Source organism: Aethalodelphis obliquidens, unplaced genomic scaffold, assembly GCF_003676395.1.
Source record: "Aethalodelphis obliquidens isolate GAN/ISIS:26980383/991018 unplaced genomic scaffold, ASM367639v1 scaffold55, whole genome shotgun sequence".
Taxonomy (NCBI): Eukaryota; Metazoa; Chordata; class Mammalia; order Artiodactyla; family Delphinidae; genus Aethalodelphis; species Aethalodelphis obliquidens.
Window position 1 is genome coordinate 6,891,412 of NW_020837999.1, and position 26,850 is coordinate 6,918,261.

Sequence of the window (26,850 nt, forward strand, 5' to 3'; positions counted from 1 at the left end):
GGGACGCGGGTTCGTGCCCCGGTCCGGGAAGATCCCACGTGCTGAGCGGCCGGGCCCGTGAGCCATGGCTGTTGAACCTGCGCGTCTGGAGCCTGTGCTCCGCGATGGGAGAGGCTACAACAGTGAGAGGCCCACGTACTGCAAATAAATAAATAAATAAACCTTAAAAAGAACCCCATGGTTTCTTTTTATCTCATTAACCCACACTAAATTTGATGATAAAGTATTAAGGTAGATTTTATTTTAGGCCAATTTTTTTAAGACTCTTTATTAGGGTGTAACATACACCAAAATGCATACGCCTAAGTGTAAAGCTTGATAAATTTTCACAGCTGAACATACTAACATGTTCAGATCAGAATATTATTAGCTATCTTAAAAAGGCTAATTTTAAAATATAAAACAATCATAGACTTAGATAAACTTGAGAGACTTACATCTTGGATCTAACTTTATTACTAACTTGTCACCCTCAGCTAGTTATCTCCTCTTTTTGGGGTCTACTCCCCATCTCTAAAATAAGGGGATAAGACTAGATGTTTTATTATGGCTCTCACTTTGTAAAAATGCAAAGAGGTGGACTATGTTGATATAAATGTGGCATAAAATCTTATAGGTAGTAAGGTGAGAATGTACAGTTTAATTGAAAAGGAAGATGCTCATTTTTTTTTCTTTGTTTTTCAGGTAATATTTCACACTATGTGCTGACTGTATTTACAGAAGATATTTAAAAAAAAGAAAAGATAAACTTTTTTCAAAGATTTTGATTCCAGTGGAATCTTTGCTTTAGATTTTGTGTGTGTGAGTGAATTGTAACTCCAGAAACAATGCCTGTACAAGCTCCACAGTGGACGGATTTCCTCTCCTGCCCAATTTGCACTCAGACTTTCGACGAAACAATTCGAAAGCCCATCAGTTTGGGTTGTGGCCATACTGTCTGCAAGATGTGCCTGAACAAACTCCACCGCAAGGCTTGCCCGTTTGACCAGACCACTATCAATACAGACATTGAACTCCTCCCAGTAAACTCAGCATTGCTGCAGCTAGTGGGTGCTCAGGTAAGTTGAGTAATTTGTTATCCTTTTAAATTTCTGTATGTGTGTTTTTTCCTCCCGAGGGAAACTTGTTAAGATCTGGTAATATTGCATTCTGTTTTTGTTTTGTTTTTTTAACATCTTTATTGGAGTATAATTGCTTTACAGTGGTGTGTTAGTTTCTGCTTTATAACAAAGTGAATCAGCTATACATATACATATATCAACATATCTCTTCCCTCTTGCATCTCCCTCCCTCCCATCCTCCCTATCCGCCCCCCCAGGTGGTCACAAAGCACTGAGCTGATCTCCCTGTGCTATGCGGCTGCTTCCTGCTAGCTATTGGTTTTACATATGGTAGTGTATATATGTCCATGCCACTCTCTCACTTTGTCCCAGCTTACCCTTCCCTGTCCCCCCTCAAGTTCATTCTGTAGTAGGTCTCCGTCTTTATTCCTGTCCTGCCCCTAGGTTCTTCCTGACAATGTTTTTAAACAAATTTTCTTACATTCCATATATATGTGCATACGGTATTTGTTTTTCTCTTTCTGACTTACTTCACTGTGTATGACAGACTCTAGGTCCATCCACCTCACTACAAATAACTCAGTTTCGTTTCTTTTTATGGCTGAGTAATATTCCATTGTATATATGTGCCACATCTTCTTTATCCATTCATCTTTCGAAGGACACTTAGGTTGGTTCCATGTCCTGGCTATTGTAAATAACACTGCAATGAACATTGTGGTACATGTATCTTTTTGAATTATGGTTTTCTCAGGGTATATGCCCAGTAGTGGAATTGCTAGGTCGTATGGTAGTTCTATTTTTAGTTTTTTAAGGAACTTCCATACTGTTCTCTGTAGTGGCTGTATCAATTTACATTCCCACCAACAGTGCAAGAGGGTTCCCTTTTCTCCACACCCTCTCCAGCATTTACTGTTTGTAGATTTTTTGATCATGGCCATTCTGACTGGTGTGAGATGATATCTCAATGGTAGTTTTGATTTGCATTTCTCTAATGATTAATGATGTTGAGCATTCTTTCATGTGTTTGTTGGCAATCTGTATATCTTCTTTGGAGAAATGTCTATTTAGGTCTTCTGCCCATTTTTGGATTGGGTTGTTTGACTTTTTGATGTTGAGCTTCGTGAGCTGCTTGTAAGTTTTGGAGATTAATCCTTTGTCAGTTGCTTCATTTGCAAATATCTTCTCCCATTCTGAGGGTTGTTTTTTCGTCTTGTTTATGGTTTCCTTTGCTGTGCAAAAGCTTTTAAGTTTCATTAGGTCCCATTTGTTTATTTTTGTTTTTATTTCCATTTTTCTAGTAGGTGGGTCAAAAAGGATCTTGCTGTGATTTATGTTATAAAGTGTTCTGCCTTTGTTTTCCTCTAAGAGTTTTATAGTGTCTGGCCTTACATTTAGGTCTTTAATCCATTTTGAGTTTGTTTTTGTGTATAGTGTTAGGGAGTGTTCATTCTTTCACATGTAGCTGTCCAGTTTTCCCAGCACCACTTATTGAAGAGGCAGTCTTTTCTCCATTGTATATTCTTTTCTCCTTTATCAAAAAGAAGGTGAACATATGTGCATGGGTTTATCTCTGGGCTTTCTGTCCTGTTCCACTGATCTGTATTTCTGTTTTTATGCCAGTACCATACTGTCTTGATTACTGTAGCTTTGTAGTATTGTCTGAAGGCAGGGAGCCTGATTCCTCCAGCTCCGTTTTTTGTTCTCAATATTGCTTTGGCTATTCAGGGTCTTTTGTTTTTCCATACAAATTGTGAAATTTTTTGTTCTAGTTCCGTGAAAAATGCCAGTAGTAGTTTGATAGGAATTGCATTGAATCTGTAGATTGCTTTGGGTAGTATAGTCATTTTCACAATATTGATTCTTCCAATCCAAGAACATGGAATATCTCTCCATCTATTGGTATCATCTTTAATTTCTTTCATCAGTGTCTTATAGTTTTCTGCATACAGGTCTTTTGTCTCCTTAGGTAGGTTTATTCCTAGATATTTTATTCTTTTTGTTGCATTGGTAAATGGGAGTGTTTTCTTGATTTCACTTTCAGATTTTTCATCATTAGTGTATAGGAATGCAAGAGATTTCTGTGCATTAATTTTGTATCCTGCTACTTTACCGAATTCATTGATTACCTCTAGTAGTTTCCTGGCGGCATCTTTAGGATTCTCTATGTATAGTATCATGTTATCTGCACACAGTGACAGCTTTACTTCTTCTTTTCCGATTTGGATTCCTTTCATTTCCTTTTCTTCTCTGATTGCTGTGGCTAAAAATTCCAAAACTATGTTGATTAATAGTCGTGAGAGTGGGCAACCTTGTCTTGTTCCTGATCTTAGTGGAAATGGTTTCAGATTTTCACCATTGAGGACGATGTTGGCTGTGGGTTTGTCATATATGGCCTTTATTATGTTTAGGTAAGTTCCCTCTATGCCTACTTTCTGGAGGGTTTTTTCATAAATGGGTGTTGAATTTTGTCAGTAGCTTTTTCTGCATCTATTGAGATGGTCATATGGTTCTTATTCTTCAGTTTGTTAATATGGTGTATCACATTGATTGATTTGCATATACTGAAGAATCCTTGCATTCCTGGGATAAACCCCACTTGATCATGGTGTGTGATCCTTTTAATGTGCTGTTGGATTCTGCTTACTACTATTTTGTTGAGGATTTTTGCATCTATGTTCATCAGTGATATTGGCCTGTAGTTTTCTTTCTTTGTGACATATTTGTCTTGTTTTGGTATCAGAGTGATGGTGGCCTCTTAGAATGAGTTTGGGAGTGTTCCTCCCTCTGCTATACTTTGGAAGAGTTTGAGAAGGATAGGTGTTAGCTCGTCTCTAAATGTTTGATATAACTCACCTAAAAAGCCATCTGGTCCTGGGCTTTTGTTTGTTGGAAGATTTTTAATCACAGTTTCAATTCCAGTGCTTGTGATTGGTCTGTTTATATTTTCTATTTCTTCCTGGTTCAGTCTCAGGAGGTTATGCTTTTCTAACAATTTGTCCATTTCTTCCAGGTTATCCATTTTATTGACATATAGTTGCTTGTAGTAATCTCTCATGATCCTTTGTATTTCTTCAGTGTCAGTTGTTACTTCTCCTTTTTCATTTCTAATTCTATTGATTTGAGTGTTCTGCATTTTTTTCTTGGTAAGTCTGGCTAATGGTTTATCAATTTTGTTTATCTTCTCAGAGGATGAGCTTTTAGTTTTATTGATGTTTGCTCTTGTTTCTTTCATTCCTTTTTCATTTATTGCTGATCTGAACTTTATGATTTCTTTCCTTTTGCTAACTCTGGGGGTTTTTTGTTCTTCTTTCTCTAATTGCTTTAGGTGTAAGGTTAGGTTGTTTATTTGAGATGTTTCTTGTTTCTTAAGGCAGGATTGTATTGCTATAAACTTCCCTCTTAGAGCTGCTTTTGCTGCCTCTCACAGGTTTTGGGTCATCGTGTTTTCATAGTCATTTGTTTCTAGGTATTTTTTTGTTTCCTCTTTGATTTCTTCAGTGATCTCTTGGTTATTAGGTAGTGTACTGTTTAGCCTCCATGTGTTTGTATTTTTTTACAGATTTTTTTCCTGTAATATCTAGTCTCATAGCATTGTGGTCAGAAAAGATACTTGATATGATTTCAGTTTTGTTAAATTTACCAAGACTTGGTTTGTGACCCAAGATATGATCTATCCTGGAGAATGTTCCATGAGTGCTTGAGAAGAAAGTGTATTCTGTTGTTTTTGGATGGAATGTCCTATAAATATCAATTAAGTCCATCTTGTTTAATGTCTCATTTAAAACTTGTGTTTCCTTATTTATTTTCATTTTGGATGATGTGTCCATCGGTGAAACAGGAGTGGTAAAGTCCCCTACTATGATTGTGTTACTGTCGATTTCCCCATTTATGGCTGTTAGTATTTGCCTTATGTATTGAGGTGCTCCTATGTTGGGTGCATATATATATACAGTTGTTCTATCTTCTTCTTGGATCGATCCCTTGATCATTATGTAGTGTTCTTCTTTGTCTCTTGTAATAGTCTTTGTTTTAAAGTCTATTTTGTCTGATATGAGAATTGCTACTCCAGCTTTTTTTGGTTTGTTTTTTGTGGTACGTGGGCCTCTCACTGTTGTGGCCTCTCGCATTGCAGAGCACAGGCTCCGGATGCACAGGCTCAGTACCCATGGCTCACGGGCCCAGCCGCTCCGCGGCATGTGGGATCTTCCTGGACCGGGGCATGAACCCATGTCCCCTGCATCTGCAGGCGGACTCTCAACCACTGTGCCACCAGGGAAGCCCCAGCTTTCTTTTGATTTCCATTTGCATGGAATAACTTTTTCCGTCCCCTCACTTTCAGTCTGTATGTGTCCCTAGGTCTGAAATGGGTCTCTTGTAGACACATATATATGGGTCTTGTTTTTGTATCCATTCAGCCAGTCTATGTCTTTTGGTTGGAGCATTTAATCCATTTACATTGAAGGTAATTATCAATATGTGTGTTCCTATTACCATTTTCTTAATGTATTCATTCAGCCAGTCTATGTCTTTTGGTTGGAGCATTTAATCCATTTACATTGAAGGTAATTATCAATGTGTGTGTTCCTATTACCATTTTCTTAATTGTTTTGGGTTTGTTTTCGTGGATCTTTTCCTTTTCTTGTGTTTCCTGCCTAGAGAAGTTCCTTTAGCATTTGTTTTAAAGCTGGTTTCGTGGTGCTGAACTCTCTTAGCTTTTGCTTGTCTGTAAAGGTTTTAATTTCTCTGTCGAATCTGAACGAGGATCTTGCTGGGTAGAGTAATCTTGGTTGTAGGTTTTTCCCTTTCATCACTTTAAATATGTCCTTCTAGTCCCTCTGGCTTGCAGAGTTTCTGCTGAAGTATTAGCTAACTTTATTGGGATTCCATTGTATGTTATTTGTTGTTTTTCCCTTCCTGCTTTTAATATTTTTTCTTTGTATTTAATTTTTGGTAGTTTGATTAATGTGTGTCTTGGCCTGTCTCTCCTTGGATTTATCCTTTATGGGACTCTCTGCGCCTCCTGGACTTGATTAACTATTTCCTTTCCCATATTACGGAAGTTTTCAACTGTAATCTCTTCAAATACTTTTTCAGTCCTTTTCTTTTTCTCTTCTCCTTCTGGGACCCCTAGAATTCGAATGTTGGTGCCTTTAATGTTGTCCCAGATGTCTCTGAGACTGTTCTCAATCATTTTCATTCTTTTTTCTTTATTCTGTTCTGCAGTAGTTATTTCCACTATTTTCTCTTCCAAGTTAGTTATCTGTTCTTCTGCCTCAGTTATTCTATTGATTCCTTCCAGAGAATTTTTAATTTCATTTATTGTGGTGTTCATCATTGTTTGTTTGCTCCTTAGTTCTTCTAGGTTCTTGTTAAATGTTTCTTGTATTTTCTCCATTCTATTTCCAAGATTTTGGATCATCTTTACTGTCATTACTCTGAATTCTTTTTCAGGTAGACTGCCTATTTCCTCTTCATTTGTTTGGTCTGGTCGGTTTTTACCTTGCTCCTTCATCTGCTGTGTGTTTCTCTGTCTTCTCCTTTTGCTTCACTTACTGTGTTTGGGGTCTCTTTTTCGCAGGCCCCAGGTTTGTAGTTCCCGTTGTTTTTGGTGTCTACCCCCAGTGGCTATGATTCGTTCAGTGGGTTGTGTAGGCTTCCTGGTGGAGGGGACTAGTGCCTGTGTTCTGGTGGATGAGGCTGGATTTTGTCTTTCTGGTGGTCAGGTCTGCGTCTGGTGGTGTGTTTTGTGGTGTCTGTGACCTTATTATGATTTTAGGCAGCCTCTTTGCTGATGGGTGGGGTTGTGTTCCTGTCTTGCTAGTTGTTTGGCATAGGGTGTTCAGCACTGTAGCTTGCTGGTCATTGAGTGGAGCTGGGTCTTGGCGTTGAGTTGGAGATCTCTGGGAGATTTTTGCCATTTGATATTACGTGAAGCTGGGAGGTCTCTGGTGGACCAATGTCCTGAACTCAGCTCTCCCACCTCAGAGGTACAGGCCTGACGCCCGGCCGGAGCACCAAGACCCTGTCATCCACGTGGCTCAGAGTAAAAGGGAGAAAGAAAGGGAGGGAGGGAGGGAGGAAGGGAGGGATAGAGGGAGGAAAATAAAGTTATTAAAATAGAAAATAATTATTAAAAATAAAAAAAAAATTTAAGAAATAGAAAAAAAAAAAAGAGAGCAACCAAACCCAAAACAAATCCACCAATGATAACAAGCACTAAAAATTATACTTAAAAAAAAAAAAAAATGGGGCTTCCCTGGTGGCGCAGTGGTTGAGAATCTGCCTGCTAATGCAGGGTACACGGGTTCGAGCCCTGGTCTGGGAGGATCCCACATGCCGCGCAGCAACTTGGCCCGTGAGCCACAACTACCGAGCCTGCGCGTTTGGAGCCTGTGCTACGCAAAAAGAGAGGCCGCGATGGTGAGAGGCCCACACACCACGATGAAGAGTAGCCCCCGCTTGCCACAACTAGAGAAAGCCCTCGCACAGAAACGAAGACCCAAACAGCAAAAATAAATAAATTAATAAACTCCTACCCCGAACATCTTAAAAAAAATAAATAAATGGAGAGACAGAACCCTAGGACAAATGGTAAAAGCAAAGTTATACAGACAGAATCACACACAGAAGCATACACATACACAGTCACAAAAAGAGAAAAAGGGAAAAATATATATATATATCGTTGCTCCCAAAGTCCACCGCCTCAAGTTGGTATGATTCGTTGTTCATTCAGGTATTCCACAGATGCAGGGTACATCAAGTTGATTGTGGAGATTTAATCCGCTGCTCCTGAGGCTGCTGGGAGAGATTTCCCTTTCTCTTCTTGTTCTCACAGCTCCTGGGATTCAGCTTTGAATGTGGCCCCACCTCTGCGTGTAGGTCGCCTGAGGGCATCTGATCCCCGCCCAGACAGGATGGGGTTAAAGTAGCAGCTGATTAGGGGGCTCTGGCTCACTGCGGGGGCAGGGTTACGGAATGCTGGGTGAGCCTGCGGTGACAGAGGCTGGCGTGATGTTTCACTATGCTGAGGTGCACCATGTGTTCTCCGGGGGAAGTTGTCCCTGGCAGTGACCTGCTGCACAGGCTCCAGGGAGGGGAGGTGTGGGTAGTGACCTGTGCTTGCACACAAGCTTAGCGTCTCATGCTCATCTCTGGGGTCCGCGCTGATAGCCGTGGCTTGCGCTCATCTCTGGAGCTCGTTTAGGCAGCACTCTTAATCCCCTCTCCTCGCGCACCAGGAAACAAAGAGGCAAGAAAACGTCTCTTGCCTCTTCAGCAGCTCCAGACCTTTTCCCAGACACACTCCCGGCTTGCTGTGGTGCCCTAGCCCCCTTCAGGCTGTGTTCACGCAGCCAACCCCAGTCCTCTCCCTGGGATCCGTCCTCCAGAAGCCGGAGCCTCAGCTCCCAGCCCCCGCCCATCCCGCGGGTGAGCAGACAAGCCTCTTGGGCTGGTGAGTGCTGGTTGGCACTGATTCTCTGTGCGGGAATCTCTCCACTTTGCCCGCCGCACCCCTGTTGCTGTGCTCTCCTCCGCGGCTCCGAAGCTTCCCCACTCCGCCTCCCGCAGTCTCTGCCCATGAAGGGCCTTCCTAGTGTGTGGAAACCTTTCCTCCTTCACGAGTCCCTCCCACTGATGCAGGTCCCGTCCCTATTCTTTTGTCTCTGTTTTTTCTTTTGCCCTACCCAGGTACGTGGGGAGTTTATTGCCTTTTGAGAGGTCTGAATTCTTCTGCCATTGTTCAGTAAGTGTTCTGTAGGAGTTGTTCCACATGTAGATGTATTTCCAATGTATTTGTGGGTGGAAGGTGATCTCCACGTCTTACTCTTCTGCCATCTTGAAGCTCCTCCTGTCTTTTATTTAAATAGATAAAATTTTGTTCAATACTGTGCAGATCCTTTATCTCAGTACGTTAAGGAGATTTGTTATGGTGGTGCAGTGTTTCTCAGTCACTGTACAGTAACATTCGTCCAGTCTGGTGGTCAGACTTTCTCAACAGCCTTAGCTATCAGATCATTAGAGAAACCTAAGAGGTAAGTCACAAAAACTTCTTAATAGTGAAGAAAATATTATTCACAAAATAATTGCATGTTACTTAATAGGAAAAGTGAAGCTGCTTCAGACTATTTTACTTAGTAGACACTAACTGAAATGAAAGATCGAGAAAGTGACGAAAACTATAGAACACAGCCTTTGGGAACCATTTGTCTAGAGTGGAAGCAAATACCTCTAAGTATCTAAATATAAAAGTTACTCTAGTAATTCTGAAGGTAATACTCTGAAAGTTTTGTGTCAGTATTCTCAAGGTAGAGATCAATAGTATCTTCAGAAGGTTTCACAAAGCCAAGGGAAGTAGGCTTTTCAGAGTTAGGTATGATTCACTTAAACAACCCCTCACTGTTAATTTGCATAGTGTGAGTCTAAAGTATCATATGTTTACCATAAATCATTTTCTAAATAAATATACTGGAACTTTGGACATTAATATTTATATTAATACCACTAATATTTGCTAGATTAGTCTTCCTATAAGTTGATAAAAAGTAGGGAAGGTTGATATTATGTATGTAGGAGATAAAGAGAGCAGTTTTAGAACAGCTTATTCAAAAGGAAAACTTACTGGGACTTCCCTGGCGGTCCCGTGGTTGGGACTCTGTGCTTCTACTGCGGGGGGAGTAGTTCAGTCCTTGGTTGGGAAACTAGGATCCTGCATGCACATGGTGCAGCCAAAAAAAAAGGAAAACTTACTTTATTTACAAATCTATCTTGATGATGTCGCCAATACTACAAAATATTAATATTTGTCAGAGGGAAATTGCATTTGTTTTTCTTCTCTTCCTGTACTTAAGTTTTCATTTCATAATCATTTCTCTTTTTGTTTTGAAAATTCCATTATGACATTTTGGAAATGTTTTTAAAATAGACTTATTAGGGGATAACAATTTTAGTAATATAATATTTTAATAACAAATAACCAAGACTTACTTTTCCTCATAAAGTTGTCTAAGGATGAACTAATTCTTTTTCTACAAAATGAGTAAGACCTTGTCATGTCTTAACTGTAACAACTAATGTTTATGAAATTTGAGGATAGGACATTTTAATCCATAATAGCCATTATTTTAACCCCACAGATCTCCATTAAAAAACTGTTAGAAGTAATAAATGAATTAAACAAAGTTGCAGGATACAAAGTTAACATGCAAAAATCGGTTTCATTTCTGTACACTAACAATGAACAATCCAAAAGGAAATTAAGAAAATAATTTCACTTACAGTAGCATCAAAAAGAATAAAAGACTTAGGAATAAATTTAGCAAAGGAGGTGAAAGACTTGTACATTGAAAATAAAACATTGCTTAAAGAAGTTAAAGAAGACATAAATAAATGGAAAGACATCACCTGTTCACAGAGTTAATATTACTAAGATGACAGTACTACCCAAAGCAATCAACAGATTCAATGTAAGCTTTTTCAAAATCCCAATGATGTTTTTTGAAGAAATAGAAAAACCCATCCTAAAATTTATATGGACTCACAGGGGACCCTAAATAGCCAAAACAGTCTTAAAAGCAGAACAAATTTGAAGGAATCACACTTCCTGATTTTGAAACTGCAAAACTCTAGTGATCAAGACAGTGTGCTGCTGGCATAAAGATTGGCATTTAGATCAATGGAATAGAATAGAGAGTCCAGAAATACACCCATATATATGGTCAAATGACTTTTTACAAGATTGCCGAAACCATTCAATGGGGAAAGGACAGTCTTTCCAACTAATGGCGCTGAGCAAACTGGATATCCAAATGCAAAAGATTGAATTTGGACCACTACCTCACACCATATACAGAAATTAAATCAAAATAGATCAAAGGCTAAAAGTAAGAGCTAAAACTGCAGAACTCTTAAAACAAAATATTTGCATAAATCTTTGTGACCTTGGAGTAGGCAGTGTTTTTTTTGTTTATTTATTTATTTGGTTGTGCCAGGTCTTAGTTGCGGCAAGAGGGTTTCTTTAGTTGCAGCTCGAGGGCTCCTTAATTGCAGCTCACTGGCTCCTTTGTTGTGGCACACAGGCTCCTTAGTTGTGGCACGTGGGCTCCTTAGTTGTGGCATGCATGTAGGATCTAGTTCCCTGTCCAGAGATTGAACCCGGGACCCCTACATTGGGAGCATGGAGTCTTAACCACTGAACCACCAGGGAAGTCCCTAGGCAGTATTTTTTTAGCTATGACACCAGAAGCACAAGGAACAAAAGATAAATCAAACTAAATCAAAATTTAAAACTTAGTGTTTCAGGGAATTTCCTGGCAGTCCATTGGTTAGGACTCTGCGCTTTCATTGCTGAGGGCCTGGGTTCAGTTTCTGGTTGGGGAACTAAGATCCCACAAGCCATGTAGTACGGCCAAAACAAAACAAAAAACTTAGTGCTTCAAAAGACACTGTCAAGAGAGTGAGAGAACAACCGACAGAATGGGAGAAAATAATAGTAAATCATATATCTGTAAGAAACTTGTATCTAAGAACCCTTACAACTCAGTTATTAAAAGAACATGGTTTTTAAATGGGCAAAGATCTGGACACTTCACCAAAGAAGATATGCAGGTGGCAAATGAGCAAATAAAAGCTTGCTCAGCATTGTTTGTCATTAAAGAATTGCAGATTAAAACAACAATCAGAGGTACAAACTACTATGTATAAAATAAATGAGCTACAAGGATATATTGTACAACAAGGGGAATATAGCCAACATTTTATAGTAACTATAAATAGAATATAATCTTTAAAAATTGTGAAAACAACAGCAACAGTGAGCTACCACTACACATAAATTAGAATAGCTAAAATTCAAAACATTGACAGCACGAAATACTGGTGAGGATGGGAAGCAAGAGAGACTCTCATTTATTGCTGGTGGGAATGCAAAATGGTACAGCTACTTTGGAAGTTATTATATGATTCTGTTTATATAAAATGTCCAAAATAGGCAAATCCGTAGAGACAGAAAATAGATTAGTTTTTTCCTATGGCTGGAGGGGTTTGGGAGGAAATATGGCAGGGGTGACTCTGGGGTTCTTTTGGGGGGGCTATGAAAATGTTCTAAAATTGTGATGGTTGTATAACTGAGAATGTATTTAAAGTCATTGAATTATATACCTTAAATGGGTCAATTACATGATATGCAAGTTATATCTCAATAAAGCTGTTACAGAAACAAAACAAAAATTTAAAAATGCAGTAATTTTGTGTGTATGTATATAAAAGATCTTTTGAAAGAATTCAGTAAATTTAATGGGAGTTTTGATGTTACCAGTGTTAGAATAGGAGTGCATAAAACATACTCAATAAAACATTTGATTATAATTAATTAGTGAGCACTCAAACACACCTTTTTTTTACCTCTAGGTTCCTGAACAGCAGCCCATTACTTTGTGTAGTGGGGTTGAAGATACAAAGCATTATGAGGAAGCCAAGAAGTGTGTAGAAGAATTAGCACTGTACCTGAAACCACTCAGCAGTGCTAGAGGTAAATCAGATGAAATTATCCATGCTGAGCACGTGTTCATTAAAGATGCTTTTGTTACCATAAAAACTGTGAGCTGTAAGTGAATGTTAACGAAATTCATTTTATTTATTGTAAGCCAAACCCACTGGTGCTAAATAATATTACAAACCACATCAAATAAAGTAGTGAGTTTAAAGTTTATGTACTATTTATTGGAAACGTTTTTTGAATGAGTTGCAAAAGTAAGTATAAACACACTAGTGGTTTCAGAAGGGCTCTCTATCATTTGACAACTCTAAATTGTCAGCCTTCTATCCAGTTTTGTGTGGTATGCTGTTGGGGGTACAATAAAATTGGAAGTTGCCATTACTATCTTGCCATTATGGCTTGTTTTTATTAGGAAGGTGAGCTTAACCACTAGGAAATATACCAGACCTGTTAGGACCTCAAGATTTGGGTGTTTTTTTTGTTTTTTTTTTTAACATCTTTATTGGAGTATAATTGCTTTACAGTTGTGTGTTAGTTTCTGCTTTATAACAAAGTGAATCAGCTATACACATATATATATATCCCCATATCTCCTCCCTCTTGCGTCTCCCTCCCACCCTCCCTATCCCACCCCTCTAGTTGGTCACAAAGCACCGCGCTGATCTCCCTGTGCTATGCGGCTGCTTCCCACTAGCTATCTGTTTTACATTTGGTGGTATATATTAAGTCCATGCCACACTCTCACTTTGTCAAGATTTGGGTTTTTAATTATTAATATTGACTGGCCTTTTTTTCTTTATTTCTCCATGATTAAAATGAATAATATATTTAATGTCATGAGTGTTACATTTGCATGCAATAACAACTTTTGTATACTTTTAAAATGCAAACTAGGCTTCACTTGTGTAATTTGTATTGTTTATTTTAAATATTCTGATAGAACCCAGAACTATTCCACATAGCCATAAGTCAATCAGCCCATCAGAGGAAGTTTTTCTGGACTGTAAAATTACATTGGAAACCTAGAAATAACTATATTTTCTGTTTTAAAGGAGTGGGTCTGAATAGCACTACTCAGAGTGTTCTGAGTCGCCCAATGCAGAGGAAGCTGGTGACTCTGGTCCACTGCCAACTAGTAGAAGAAGAAGGCAGGATTCGTGCCATGAGGGCAGCTCGATCTTTAGGTGAACGAACAGTTACAGAGCTCATTCTCCAGCACCAGAATCCTCAGCAACTCTCTTCCAATCTTTGGGCAGCAGTCAGAGCTAGAGGCTGCCAGTTCCTTGGACCAGGTATATAATTAAAGTTTGATATTTACTATACTAGTAATTCTAAAAGTATTTATAGTATAGGAACTATAAGTGATGTACAAAGGCTAGTTCTTTGCAATATTCTGTTGTTATCAAGTAATATCCCACTTGGTATCCCACAGTCATGGCTTGGGTAATTCCATGTCAGTTTTTCAGGATACTTAAAACTTTTACTGCCAAAAGTTTATTCATTTTGATAGAGGTTTTCCCTAACTGTATTCATCTTTTATCTGCTTTCTTAAATAAAGTAGATGGAATGTAATAAAAAATTGCCCCCAAATGGTTCAAAAGTATAACTGAATATTGGTTGTTGTTGTGTTGCCCATTAATGAAGTGGTACCTGTAGAAATTATTAAATGTTTCCCTTCTAAAAAATGGCTTTATCTTATCTCTGTACATGATAAATTTTGGTTTTGCTCAACTTTTCCTAGCAATGCAGGAGGAAGCTCTAAAGCTGGTTCTCCTGGCCTTAGAAGATGGTTCTGCTTTGTCAAGAAAAGTATTGGTTCTCTTTGTGGTGCAAAGGTTGGAGCCACGGTTTCCTCAGGCCTCTAAAACTAGCATTGGGCACGTTGTCCAGCTCCTTTATAGAGCCTCCTGCTTCAAGGTATGAACCTATGGTAACTTTCAGCTTAAAAGGAAACGTCCTTTCCCCAAACTTAGATAGTAAGACTTTGAGTTTAATAAAGTTGCCTGTATCTTTCCATAAAATTTTAGCAGTTTTTCTTTTCTCTTTTAAAGAATATAGATGGTGTCCTGTTAAAGTTAAATCTTGTATTGAATTTTGTATGTTAGATATTGTACAACATAGATTAAATCATGGCTTATAGATTTTTGTATTTGAAGAAACTAAAAAGCCATGGCAGTTTTCCACCAAGACTGCAAACAGAATTGGTCTAAAGAGAGAGAGTCATTGAAGCAGGAGTACATTTTATTTGGCTATTTGCTCCTGATATAATTCCATATATACAGTACTGGAGCTCCATGTGCCATTTTGGTTTTAGTATATATAGTAATGCTGGACATGTCCTTTGTATGCCAAGTTGAATCAGCACTACTTCAAACACTGGTGCCCACTATGTATCACTTATTGTTCATCCTGTTTTCCTAACTTCTTAATGTCAGGGCTTCTTGCTTTTGACACAACACATAACAAGTACTTCATGGGCCAGGGAAGTATGTCTCTAAAAAATTGTTAATTCATACAAGCTATAAGGAGGTCACCACATTCCCTCATCTGACACTGAAACTAAAAAACTCCCACATTAGCCATCCTGCTATATTCTAATCTCGTTATTTTTTGAGAAGGTTAAAATGGTTCACAAAATCAACAGAGCATATAGATTTAACTTAAAAAAAATTTTTTTAAGTTCTAGCTAAATGCCAATATTACTCTGTTTCTTTCTAGACTCAGATTATATACTGAAAATGGGGTGTGGATTCCACATCTGTACCCACCCCTCTTGTTTTTCATACATCCCTCTAGAGTTCTCAGAACCTCAACTGGTCCAGATTGTCCCTGAATAACTCACATTTGTTGTAATGGTTGTAATAACCTGACTGTACAGTGTAATCCGGAATACATTTCAGAATGTCTGTCTGCTTCCAGTGTTACTTCTCCATTAACAGCGCCAGATAGATACAGTATAGGAAGTTTAAGAAATAAAGGGAAAGAAATCCAGCCTTCCTCTGTGAAGAAGAATAAGGGGCTCAAAAACGCCAGAATACCCCACGTGAAACTTTCTCAATCCTAATTAAAAGCGTTAATAGTAATTTTAAAAAGATTGGAATATGTAAAAATCCAGTTATTTTTCACTTGAGTCATGATTATGTCGCTTTATTTCATTGTCCACCTGCTTTCTTCTTTTGGTGGCAGTTTGTACTATACTCTCAATCATGAAAAGATTCATTTTCTCTCATCACAATAGGTCCATACCCTAAACTGTATTCACTATTGCAGAGTTTCTATTAAGTGTCTGCCAATACCCATTTCATCTTCTTCATGGAACTCAAATCAGCATTTTCCTTTCTTCGCAGGTGTTTGTGTCCGTATAGCTGTGTTCTAGCTGGGTCTTTTTAGCATCTCTTTTTTTTCCATTGGAAAAGCCTTTTCAAGCTGCAGGATAATTCTAGGCATTTTAGTACAGTACAGTTCCAGGACTTCAGACATTGCATTTCTTGGAAATCTTTGAGTGTTTTTAGTTAAAGAGAGTTTTGAGAGCCAAGTCCATGGAAACAGTACATCATATAGAAAGCATATACTACATTTTAATGAGATTTAATGTATATTGAGAGGGTGTTTCATACATATACATATACATTTGGTCTTTTGACTTGCCTTTGAATAGGGGCAAAATATATTTAGTTTTTGTGACTATAGTTCTTGATTTTTTTATGTTTGGTCTCTCTATGGACTTACCTAACAAAATTTAAGTCAGACCTTCTTATAATAAGAATGGAATACAAGTAAAAATATATCAGTATGACCTGGAAGTCCTGACTAGGATAGTCTATTGTTTCTTTGATGGGAGGGAAAAAAAAATGGGAATTTTCTATAGAGGAATTTGAGTCCTTATGGGAATAAAAGATTAGCAAGGCAAAAAACGTTGTAAAATATGTTAGGATATAGGTGATCCTAGACTAGAATTAATTGTTTTACTTTGATTCATTAGGCCTTTGGCCTGAATCCAGCTTGACTTAAAATGTGAATTATTAGGGGTGATACCACTAGCACCTACCTCAACAAGTTTAAAGAATTAAATGAGTTAATATGTCACTATAACAGTTAATAAGGTAACTTAACACACTGGCACATACTATGTGCTCAATAAATGTTAGTTATTTTTATTGCTAAAAAATATCATCATTGTCATACAGCATCTTAGAATTTTCACTTTCAGGTGGTGACCTAACCTACAAAACTGCAGGGAGAATTAAACCAAGTACAAATTAGTCATCTTTAGAATCACACCAGCATCTGAAGCTCTTTCAGTTATTGAGTACCAGCTATCTCAATACCAGGCAAGCCCAAGAGTAATAATCCATAGATATGAAGAAGCAGCATGGTGTTTTTCAGAATACTTGTATGAGTATTTTCTTCTTTTTTTTTTCACATCTTTACTGGAGTATAAATGCTTTACAATGTTGTGTTAGTTCCTGCTGTACAACAAAGTTAATCAGCTGTTTGTATACATATATCCCCATATCCCCTCCCTCTTGAGCCTCCCTCCCACCCTCCCTATCCCATCCCTCTAGGTCGTCACAAAGCATCAAGTTGATCTCCTTGTGCTATGCAGTAGCTTCCCACTAGCCATTTTACATTTGGTAGTGTATATATGTCATTGCTACTCTCTCACTTCATCCCAGCTTCCCCTTCCCCCACTGTGCCCTCAGATCTGTTCTCTATGTCTGTGTCTTTATTCCTGCCCTGCCACTAGGTTCGTCAGTACCGCTTTTTTAAATTCCATATGTATGTGTTAGCATATGGTATTTGTTTTTCTTTTTCTGACCTAACTTCACACTGTATGACAGATTCTAGGTCCATCCACCTCAATACAAACAACTCAATTTTGTTCCTTTTTATGGCTGAGTAATATTCCATTGTATATATGTGCCACATCTTTTTTATCCATTCATCTGTCGATGGACACTTAGGTTGCTTCCATGTCCTGGCTATTGTGAATAGTGCTGCAATGAACATTGTGGTACCTGTATCTTTTTTTTTTTTTTTTTTAATCTTAAGGAATTTATTGATTGATAACAGGAGTCTAGAAGTAGGGAGGTTCCTGTCTGGCTAATTCACCAGATCAACCACATCCACAAAAACCCAGGCCTCTCCCATCAGTCTTTTCTGCATCTTAGGTGGATCAGCTGCTCTTCACATGGCTGCCCAATGGTGGAAGAAATTCCCAGCTCACATGATCAGACACTAAGAAGCAGAGGAAGAAAGTTTGACTTCCTTGTGTCTCCTCTTAAGAAACCTTTCCCAAGAGGGACTCCACTCTCCCTCCAACAGATGTCCCATTGCATCTCATTGTGAATGTGACACACTAGGTCACATGACACTTCCTAAGTAGTCTCCAACTCGGATAATGGAATTGCCAGCATTGGCTTAGACCGGGGTTTATTCACCTTTTCTGTGCCATGGGCCCCTTTGGCAGTCTGGTGAAACCTAGGGACCCCTTCCCAGAATACTCTATTTAATTGCATAGAATGAAATGACCGGATTACAAAAGAAACCAACTATATCAAAAAATATACTTTTTAAGTGGTACAGGAATAAACTTGCTTCTTTATTAGTGCACTAAATAACAAAATCTAGCAGCTGATCTAATAACAACCATAATTTTTAAGTAGTGATGAAGGTAAACAGTGTTCTGAGATACCTGTAATAACTGTTTTGTGATATGAAAATATTTGTGATTTCCATTGGTGACAAAGTCACAAGTTACGGCTAATACTGTGGTTTGTTGCTTACATTCATAATAGAAGGAAATGTTACATTTCAGTTGGAGTTTTATGAAAAGTTTTTTTTTTTTTCTTTTTTCCCAACGCAAGATTGTGAATCCCATGCATTCCATGCACGGACCCTTGGTAGGGGTGGTCTGTGGACTACATTAGAAGCCCCTAGCTTAGATTAATTAAGATTCACATATTGAGTCTGGGAGTGGGCATGTCTTCACTGAGACAAGTGGCTTCAAAGGAGTGTGGATATCTAAACTAAATCAGGACTAACTCAAGCAAAAAAAGAAGTAAGAGGGTGGGAGAGTGGGGTAGAGGAGGAGTGGAGTGATCTTGATTCCAGGGTTCCTTCAGAGGGAGAACACTTCTCATCACTGGAGGAACAGACCTTGTCAAGGGGACTCAGACATACTAGGATTCCTGCCAACCTTGGCATCTTACATACCCCCCCCCGTTTTATTTACTTTTGTTTCTTAGTTGGTTTTCTTTAAACATCTGTATGTATTTCAAGGTACAGATATAAAACTTGCCCTTTACAAATATTCAGCCTACTGGAATATATCCCTTCTATCCCACTCCTTAGAAGTGACCACAGCTCTCAGCTTAATGGATGTCTTTTCAGACTACTTGCTATGCACATGTGAAATCCCACCAGCTTACAAACTTTCTTGTGTTGGCAATGCAGAGTACCAGGCCCCGCCCTCCCCCATGCTGGTGAATGAGAACAGCCTCACTGTGCTAGATGCTAAACTCACAGTGTCCCCTTCGATTCCCCAAAGACACTTGAAGTTCAGGCAAGGGAGGTGGCCCTCACACCGCATACCTCAGAAATGGCAGAGCTGAGATTTGAACCCATGTCTATCAGACCCCAAAGTCCATTCTTTAAATGCCATACGTGTTGGTTTGCAGAGCTGTACCTGATGGTCCAGTCATTTTTTCCCTTTTTTTTTTTAAGGAGTGGGGTGGGCATATTCCTGGAACCTGGCTTGGATGGTGCCAACTTGAAATGGACGTTCACATTGAAGTGTTCAGGTGTCTCATCAGTAACACTTGAGTCTCCTAAATCATTCACAGGAGACTCCAGACGTATATTCAGAAGGCAGCATTGGAAGCATGAGAAGAATTTACAGTAAAGCTAAAAAGCAAGGCAAAGATGTCCTCTATAAGTTCCATAATTTAACATTATCTTGGAGGTACTGCCCAATGCAGTTAGACAAGAGAAAAAAAAAATAAAGCTTATATAGATGGGAAAGAAATTAGAAAGGTAATCTTACTTGGGGAGATCATTAATCAGATGAAAAACTATTATAAGCAAAAATAAAATTCAATAAGGTGGCTGGATACAAAAGTTAAAATACAGAAACCAATAGCACTCACGTTTATGCAAGCTGCATCTCGTTAGAAGACATACAGAAGAAAAGATTACATCACAATAGCAGCAACACAGGTGTTTTGGAATTAATTTTTTAAATGCGAAGTCTATAGGAAGGAAACACCTAAATGCTCTCTTCTCAACATCTTATTATAAAAATTTTAAAACATACATAAAAGTTTAAATAATTATATGGAGAACACCCATATACCCACCACCTAGATTCTCCAGTTAACATTTTTTGTATTACACATATCAGTCCATATATAATCCTTATATTCATTCAAAAATCCGTTATTTTTCTGTTTCTTTTAATTAATTTTTTTTCTTATTGGTCAGCCATTTTATACATATCAGTGTATACATGTCAATCCCAATTGTCCAATTCATCACACCACCACCCCCACCCCTTGCTGCTTTCCCCCCTTGGTGTCCATACGTTTTTTCTCTCCTTCTGTGTCTCAATTTCTGCTCTGCAGACCAGTTCATCTGTACCATTTTCTAGGTTCCACATATATGCTTTAATATACGATATTTGTTTTTCTCTTTCTCACTTACTTCACTCTGTATGACAGTCTCTAGATGCATCCACGTCTCTACGAATGATCCAATTTCGTTCCTTTTTATGGCCGAGTAATATTCCATTGTATATATGTACCACATCTTCTTTATCCATTCGTCTGTCAATGGGCATTTAGGTTGCTTCCATGACCTGGCTGTTGTAAATAGTGCTGCAGTGAACATTCGGGTGTGTGGGTCTTTTTGAATTATGGTTTTCTCAGGGTATATGCCCAGTAGTGGGATTGCTGGGTCATATGGTAATTCTATTTTTAGTGTTTTAAGGAACCTCCATACTGTTCTCCATAGTGGCTGTATCAATTTACATTCCCGCCAACAGTGCAAGAGGGTTCCCTTTTCTCCACACCCTCTCCAGCGTTTGTTGTTTGTAGATTTTCTGATGATGCCCATTCTAACTGGTGTGAGGTGATACCTCATTGTAGTTTTGATTTGCATTTCTTTAATAATTAGTGACATTGAGCAGCTTTTCATGTGCTTCTTGGCCATCTGCATGTCTTCTTTGGAGAAACGTCTATTTAGGTCTTCTTCCCATTTTTCAATTGGGTTGTTTGTTTTTTTTGATATTGAGCTGCATGAGCTGTTTATATATTCTGGAGATTAATCCTTTGTCTGATGATTCATTTGCAAGTATTTTCTCCCATTTGTAGGGTTGTCTTTTCGTCTTGTTTATGGTTTCCTTTGCTGTGCAAAAGCTTTGAAGATTCATTAGGTCCCATTTGTTTATTTTTATTTCCATTACTCTAGGAGGTGGATCAAAAACAATCTTGCTGTGATTTATGTCAAAGAGTGTTCTTCCTATGTTTTCCTCTAAGAGTTTCATAGTGTCCAGTCTTACATTTAGGTCTCTAATCCATTTTGAGTTTATTTTTGTGTATGGTGTTAGGGAGTGTTCTAATTTCATTCTTTTACATGTAGCTGTCCAGTTTTCCCAGCACCACTTATTGAAGGGACTTTCTTTTCTCCATTGTATATCCTTGCCTCCTTTGTCATAGATTAGTTGACTATGTGTGTGTGGGTTTATCACTGGGCTTTCTATCCTGTTCTATTGATCTATATTTCTGTTTTTATGCCAGTACCATATTGTCTTGATTACTGTAGCTTTGTAGTATAGTCTGAAGTCAGGGAGTCTGATTCCTCCAGCTCCATTTTTTTCTCTCAAGACTGCTTTGGCTATTCACGGTCTTTTGTGTCTCCATACAAATTTTAAGATTTTTTGTTCTAGTTCCGTAAAAAATGCCATTGGTAATTTGATAGGGATTGCATTGAATCTGTAGATTGCTTTGGGTAGTATAGTCATTTTCACAATATTGATTCTTCCAATCCAAGAACATGGTATATCTCTCCATCTGTTGGTGTCATCTTTAATTTTTTTCATCAGTGTCTTATAGTTTTCTGCATACTGGTCTTTTGTCTCCTTAGGTAGGTTTATTCCTAGGTATTTTATTCTTTTTGTTGCAATGGTAAATGCAAGTGTTTCCTTAATTTCACGTTCAGATTTTTCATCATTAGTGTATAGGAATGCAAGAGATTTCTGTGCATTAATTTTTTATCCTGCAAGTTTACCAAATTCATTGATTAGCTCTAGTAGTTTTCTGGTGGCATCTTTAGGATCCTCTATGTATAGTATCATGTCATCTGCAAACAGTGACAGTTTTACTTCTTCTTTTCCAATTTGTATTCCTTTTATTTCTTTTCCTTCTCTGATTGTCATGGCTAGGACTTCCAAAACTATGTTGAATAATAGTGGTGAGAGTGGACATCCTTGTCTTGTTCCTGATCCTAGAGGAAATGCTTTCAGTTTTTCACCATTGAGAATGATGTTTGCTGTGGGTTTGTCGTATGTGGGCTTTACTATGTTGAAATAGGTTCCCTCTGTGCTCACTTTCTGGAGAGTTTTTATCATAAATGGGTATTGAATTGTGTCAAAAGCTTTTTCTGCATCTATTGAGATGATCATATGTTTGTTTTTTCCCTTTCATTAACATCTTGGATTAGTGTGATACATTTGGTCATATGGTTTTTATTCTTCAGATTGTTAACATGGTGTATCACATTGATTGATTTGCGTATATTGAAGAATCCTCGCATCCCTGGGATAAATCCTGCTTGATCATGGTGTATGGTTCTTTTAATGTGCTGTCGGATTCTGTTTGCTAGTATTTTGTTGAGGATTTTTGTGTCTATATTCATCAATGATGTTGGTCTATAATTTTCTTTTTTTGTGATATATTTGTCTGGTTTTGGTATCAGGGTGATGATGGTGGTCTCATAGAGTGAGTTTGGGAGTGTTCCTCCCTCTGCAATTTTTTGGAAGAGTTTGAGAAGGATAAGTGTTAACTCTTCTCTAAATGTTTGATAGAATTCACCTGTGAAGCCATCTGGTCCTGGACTTTTGTTTGTTGGAAAATTTTTAATTACAGTCAATTTCATTATCTGTGATTAATCTGTTTATATTTTCTAATTCCTCCTGTTTCAATCTTGCAAAGTTGTACTTTTCCAAGAATTTGTCCGTTTCTTCCAGGTCGTCCATGTTATTGGCATATAGCTGCTTGTAGTAGTCTCTTACGATCTTTTATATTTCTGTGGTGTCAGTTGTAATCTCTCCTTTTTCATTTCTAATTTTATTGATTTCATTCCTCCCTTTTTTTCTTGATGATACTGGCTAAAGGTTTATCAATTTTGTTTATCTTCTCAAAGAACCAACTCTTAGTTTTATTGATCTTTGCTCTAGTTTTCTTCGTTTCCATTTCATTTATCTCTGCTCTTTATGATTTCTTCTTTCTACCAACTTTGCATTTTCTTTGTTCTTCTTTTTGTAGTTGCTTTAGGTGTAAGGTTAAGTTGTTTATTGAAGATTTTTCTTGTTTCTTGAAGTGAGCTTGAATTGCTATGAACTTCCCTCTTGGAACTGCTTTTGCTTTGTCCCATAGGTTTTGGATCATTATTTGCATTGTCACTTGTTTCTAGGTATTTTTTTTATTTCTTCTTTGATTTCTTCAGTGATCTTTTGGTTATTTAGCAGCACACTGTTTAGCCTCCATGTGTTTGTGTTTTTTATTGTTTTTTTCCTGCAGTTGATTTCTAATCTCATAGTGTTGTGGTCAGAAAAGATGATTGATATGATTTCAGTTTTCTTAAATTTTCCAAGGCTTGATTTGTGACCCAAGATGTGATCTATTCTGGAAACGTTCTGTGTGCACTTGAGAAAAAAGTGTAGTCTTTCGCTTTCGGGTAGAATGTCCTAAAAATATCAATTAAGTCTTTCTGGTGTGTGTCATTTAAAGCTTCTGTTTCCTTATTTATTTTCTGTCTGGGTGATCTGTGTATTGGTGTAAGTAGGGTGTTAAAGTCCCCCACTTTTATTGTGTTACTGTCGATTTCTCCTTTTGTGGCTGTTAGTATTTGCCTTATGTATTGAGGTGCTCCTATGTTGGGTGCATAAATATTTATAATTGTTATGTGTTCTTCTTGGATTGATCCCTTGATCATTATGTAGTGTCCTTTCTTATCTCTTGTAACAGTCTTTATTTTAAAGTCTATTTTATCTGATATGAGTATTGCTACTCCATCTTTCTTGTGATCTCCGTTTGCATGGAATATCTTTTTCCATCACCTCATTTTCAGTCTGTATGTGTCCCTAGGTCTGAAGTGGGTTTCTTGTAGACACCATATATAAGGGTCTTGTTTTTGTATCCTTTCAGCCAGTCTGTGTCTTTTGGTTGGAGCTTTTAATCCATTTACACTGAAGGTGATTATCGATATGTATGTTCCTACTACCATTTTCTTAATTCATTTGGGTTTGTTTTTGTGGGTCTTTGTCATCTCTTGTGTTTCCTGCTTAGAGAAGTTCCTTTAGCGTTTGTTGTAAACCTGGTCGGTGGTTTCGAATTCTCACAGCTTTTGTTTTGTCAGTAAAGCTTTTGATTTCTATGTCAAATATGAATGAGACCCTTGCTGGGTAGAGTAATTTTGGTTGTAGGTTTTTCCCTTTCATCACTTTAAATATGTCCTGCCACTCCTCTCTGGCTTGCAGAGTTTCTGCTGAAAGATCAGCTGTTAACCTTATTGGGATTCCCTTGTATGTTATTTGTTGCTTTTCCCTTGCTGCTTTTAATATTTTTTCTTTGTATTTAATTTTTGATAGTTTGATTAATATGTGTCTCTGTGTGTGTCTCTTTGGGTTTATCCTATATGGGATTCTCTGCCCTTCCTGGACTTGATTGACTATTTCCTTTCCCATGTTATGGAAGTTTTTGACTATAATTTCTTCAAATATTTGTTCAGACGTTTCCTTTTTCTCTTCTCCTTCTGGGACCTCTATAATTCTAATCTTGGTGCGTGTAATGTTGTCCCGGAGGTCTCTGAGACTGTCCTCAATTCTTTTCATTCTCTTTTCTTTATTCTGGTCCCCGGCAGTTATTTCCCCCATTTTATCTTCTGGTACACGTATTCGTTTTTCTGCCATTTATTCCTTCTAGAGTTTTGGGGGGGGGGGTTTGTTTGTTTTTTTTTGCGGTACATGGGCCTCTCGCTGTTGTGGCCTCTCCCGTTGCGGAGCACAGGCTCTGGACACGCAGGCTCAGCGGCCATGGCTCACGAGCCCAGCCGCTCCGCGGCACGTGGGATCTTCCCACACCAGGGCACGAACCCGTGTCCCCTGCATCGGCAGGCGGACTCTGAACCACCGCGCCACCACGGAAGCCCCTTCTAGAGTATTTTTAATTTCAGTTATTGTGTTGTTCATCATTGTTTGTTTGCTCTTTAGTTCTTCTAGATCCTTGTTAAACATTTCTTGTATTTTCTCCATTGTATTTCCGAGATTTTGGATCATCTTTACTGTCATTACTCTGAATTCTTTTTCAGGGGTTGCCTATTTCGTCTTCATTTATTTGGTCTTGTAGGTTTTTACCTTGCTCCTTTGTTTGTAATGTATTTTTTTGTCGTTTCAATTTTTTGTTTTTTTTTTTTGATGACTAGGGCTGTATTCCTGTCTTACGGGTTGTTTTTCCTGAGGGGTCCAGCACTGGTGTTTGCAGGCCGTTGGGTAGAGCGGGTCTCAGTGCCTAGATGAGGACCTCTAGGAGGCTTCACCCCGATTAATATTCCCTGGGATCTGAGGTTCTCTGTTAGTCCAGCAGTTTGGACTCGGTGCTCCCACCACAGGAGCTCAGGCCCGACCTCCGGCCCAGTTGCTGGGGGTTCCTCCTGTCCCCTCAGGGGACTGGTGCCTGGTAGGTGCCCTCTTTGTACCAAGAAGCAAATTCCACATCCTTCTAGTCCGCCATCTTGACTCCCTCTCTTCTCTTCAAAGTATTTTCATATCTCTCTTTGGTCATATAAAGTATAAGCCCAGTTTGTTTCTTACCTGACTCATGAGATTACGTGTGTCTTCCTAGGTCACCAAGCGTGATGAAGACTCTTCTTTGATGCAGCTGAAAGAAGAATTTAGAACGTATGAAGCTCTGCGGCGAGAACATGACTCCCAGATAGTGCAGATTGCTATGGAAGCAGGCTTACGAATTGCACCAGACCAGTGGTCCTCTTTGCTTTATGGGGACCAGTCTCACAAATCTCATATGCAGTCCATTATTGACAAGGTAGACCCTTTTTTGTTCCTTACTTCTTGGACTAATCATGGAGTTTTGGTAATTCATTTATTTAACAAGTGTATATTTAAGTGAATCCTGTATGTCAGGCTCTTATAAATTATATTCTCTGTAGCTGTGTGTCATGTCATAACTAGTCACATCATAGTAGCAGTTTGTTCATGTAAAGGTTTTTTAAATTGAGGTATAATTGACATTGTTCATATAAGGTTTGATTTAATTAGTTTTAATGCTTTATCCAGTGCTGTCTCACATTCCTGTGACAGTCTCCTATCTCTATTTTTTCATTGCCTTTCTTCCTTCTTTTATTGTTTTCTGAGTTTTGATCACTGTATTAGTTGAATTCATTTTCTAAACGCCTTTATTGTCCTCCTGGAACAGCCATTTAATGACCTGGAAGATGTATACATTGAGGTTTCTTGTGGTTCTTAGCCAGAAAAATTTCACATTATAAGTTACCAACCATTCTATATTTGATCAAATTTTCAGTAAACTTATTTCTACTTTATTTGTTGTCTGTTATGATGAAAAGATCACTTGAGTACACATGAATTTTAGGTCAGGCCCCACTATTTCTGACTCTAAGAGTTATATTTAATTCTTTTAAAACTATAGAATAATACTTAAACTGGTTTTGTTGCAGTTCAACATGAAATATGTGAAAGTGCTGTATAAAAATCTTAAAAGTGCCATGTAAATATATTATGTTCAATAATTTTTTAAAATTTTTACTATTTACCTTAATTTTTACTATTTTATCTTAAGTCCTTATAACCATAGAGATGATTATACATTAGAATCCACCTTACATTTAATTTAAAGAAATAATGACGGGACTTCCCTGGTGGCACAGTGATTGCGAATCCACCTGCCAATGCAGGGGACACAGGTTTGGGCCCTGGTCTGGGAAGATCCTACATACTGCGGAGCAGCTGGGCCCGTTGCCACAACTGCTGGGGCC

The 26,850-nt window shown here is 38.2% G+C and overlaps 1 protein-coding gene across 8 annotated transcripts in view; it reads left to right on the forward strand.

The window, feature by feature from the left end:
* The window catches only part of RC3H1 (ring finger and CCCH-type domains 1), a 105,940-nt gene that overhangs the window by 30,944 nt on the left and 48,146 nt on the right, over nt 1-26,850 (forward strand). For 7 of the 8 annotated variants that reach the window (XM_027086278.1, XM_027086277.1, XM_027086276.1 and 4 more), the window contains exons 2-6: nt 685-1,058; nt 12,474-12,594; nt 13,614-13,853; nt 14,303-14,478; nt 25,680-25,880. In XM_027086278.1, the coding sequence (XP_026942079.1) occupies nt 828-1,058; nt 12,474-12,594; nt 13,614-13,853; nt 14,303-14,478; nt 25,680-25,880 (969 nt within the window). In that variant the 5' untranslated portion in view covers nt 685-827. Of the gene's footprint in view, nt 1-684; nt 1,059-12,473; nt 12,595-13,613; nt 13,854-14,302; nt 14,479-25,679; nt 25,881-26,850 lie in introns of those variants that run through there. The other variant, XM_027086280.1, reaches the window with a different exon arrangement.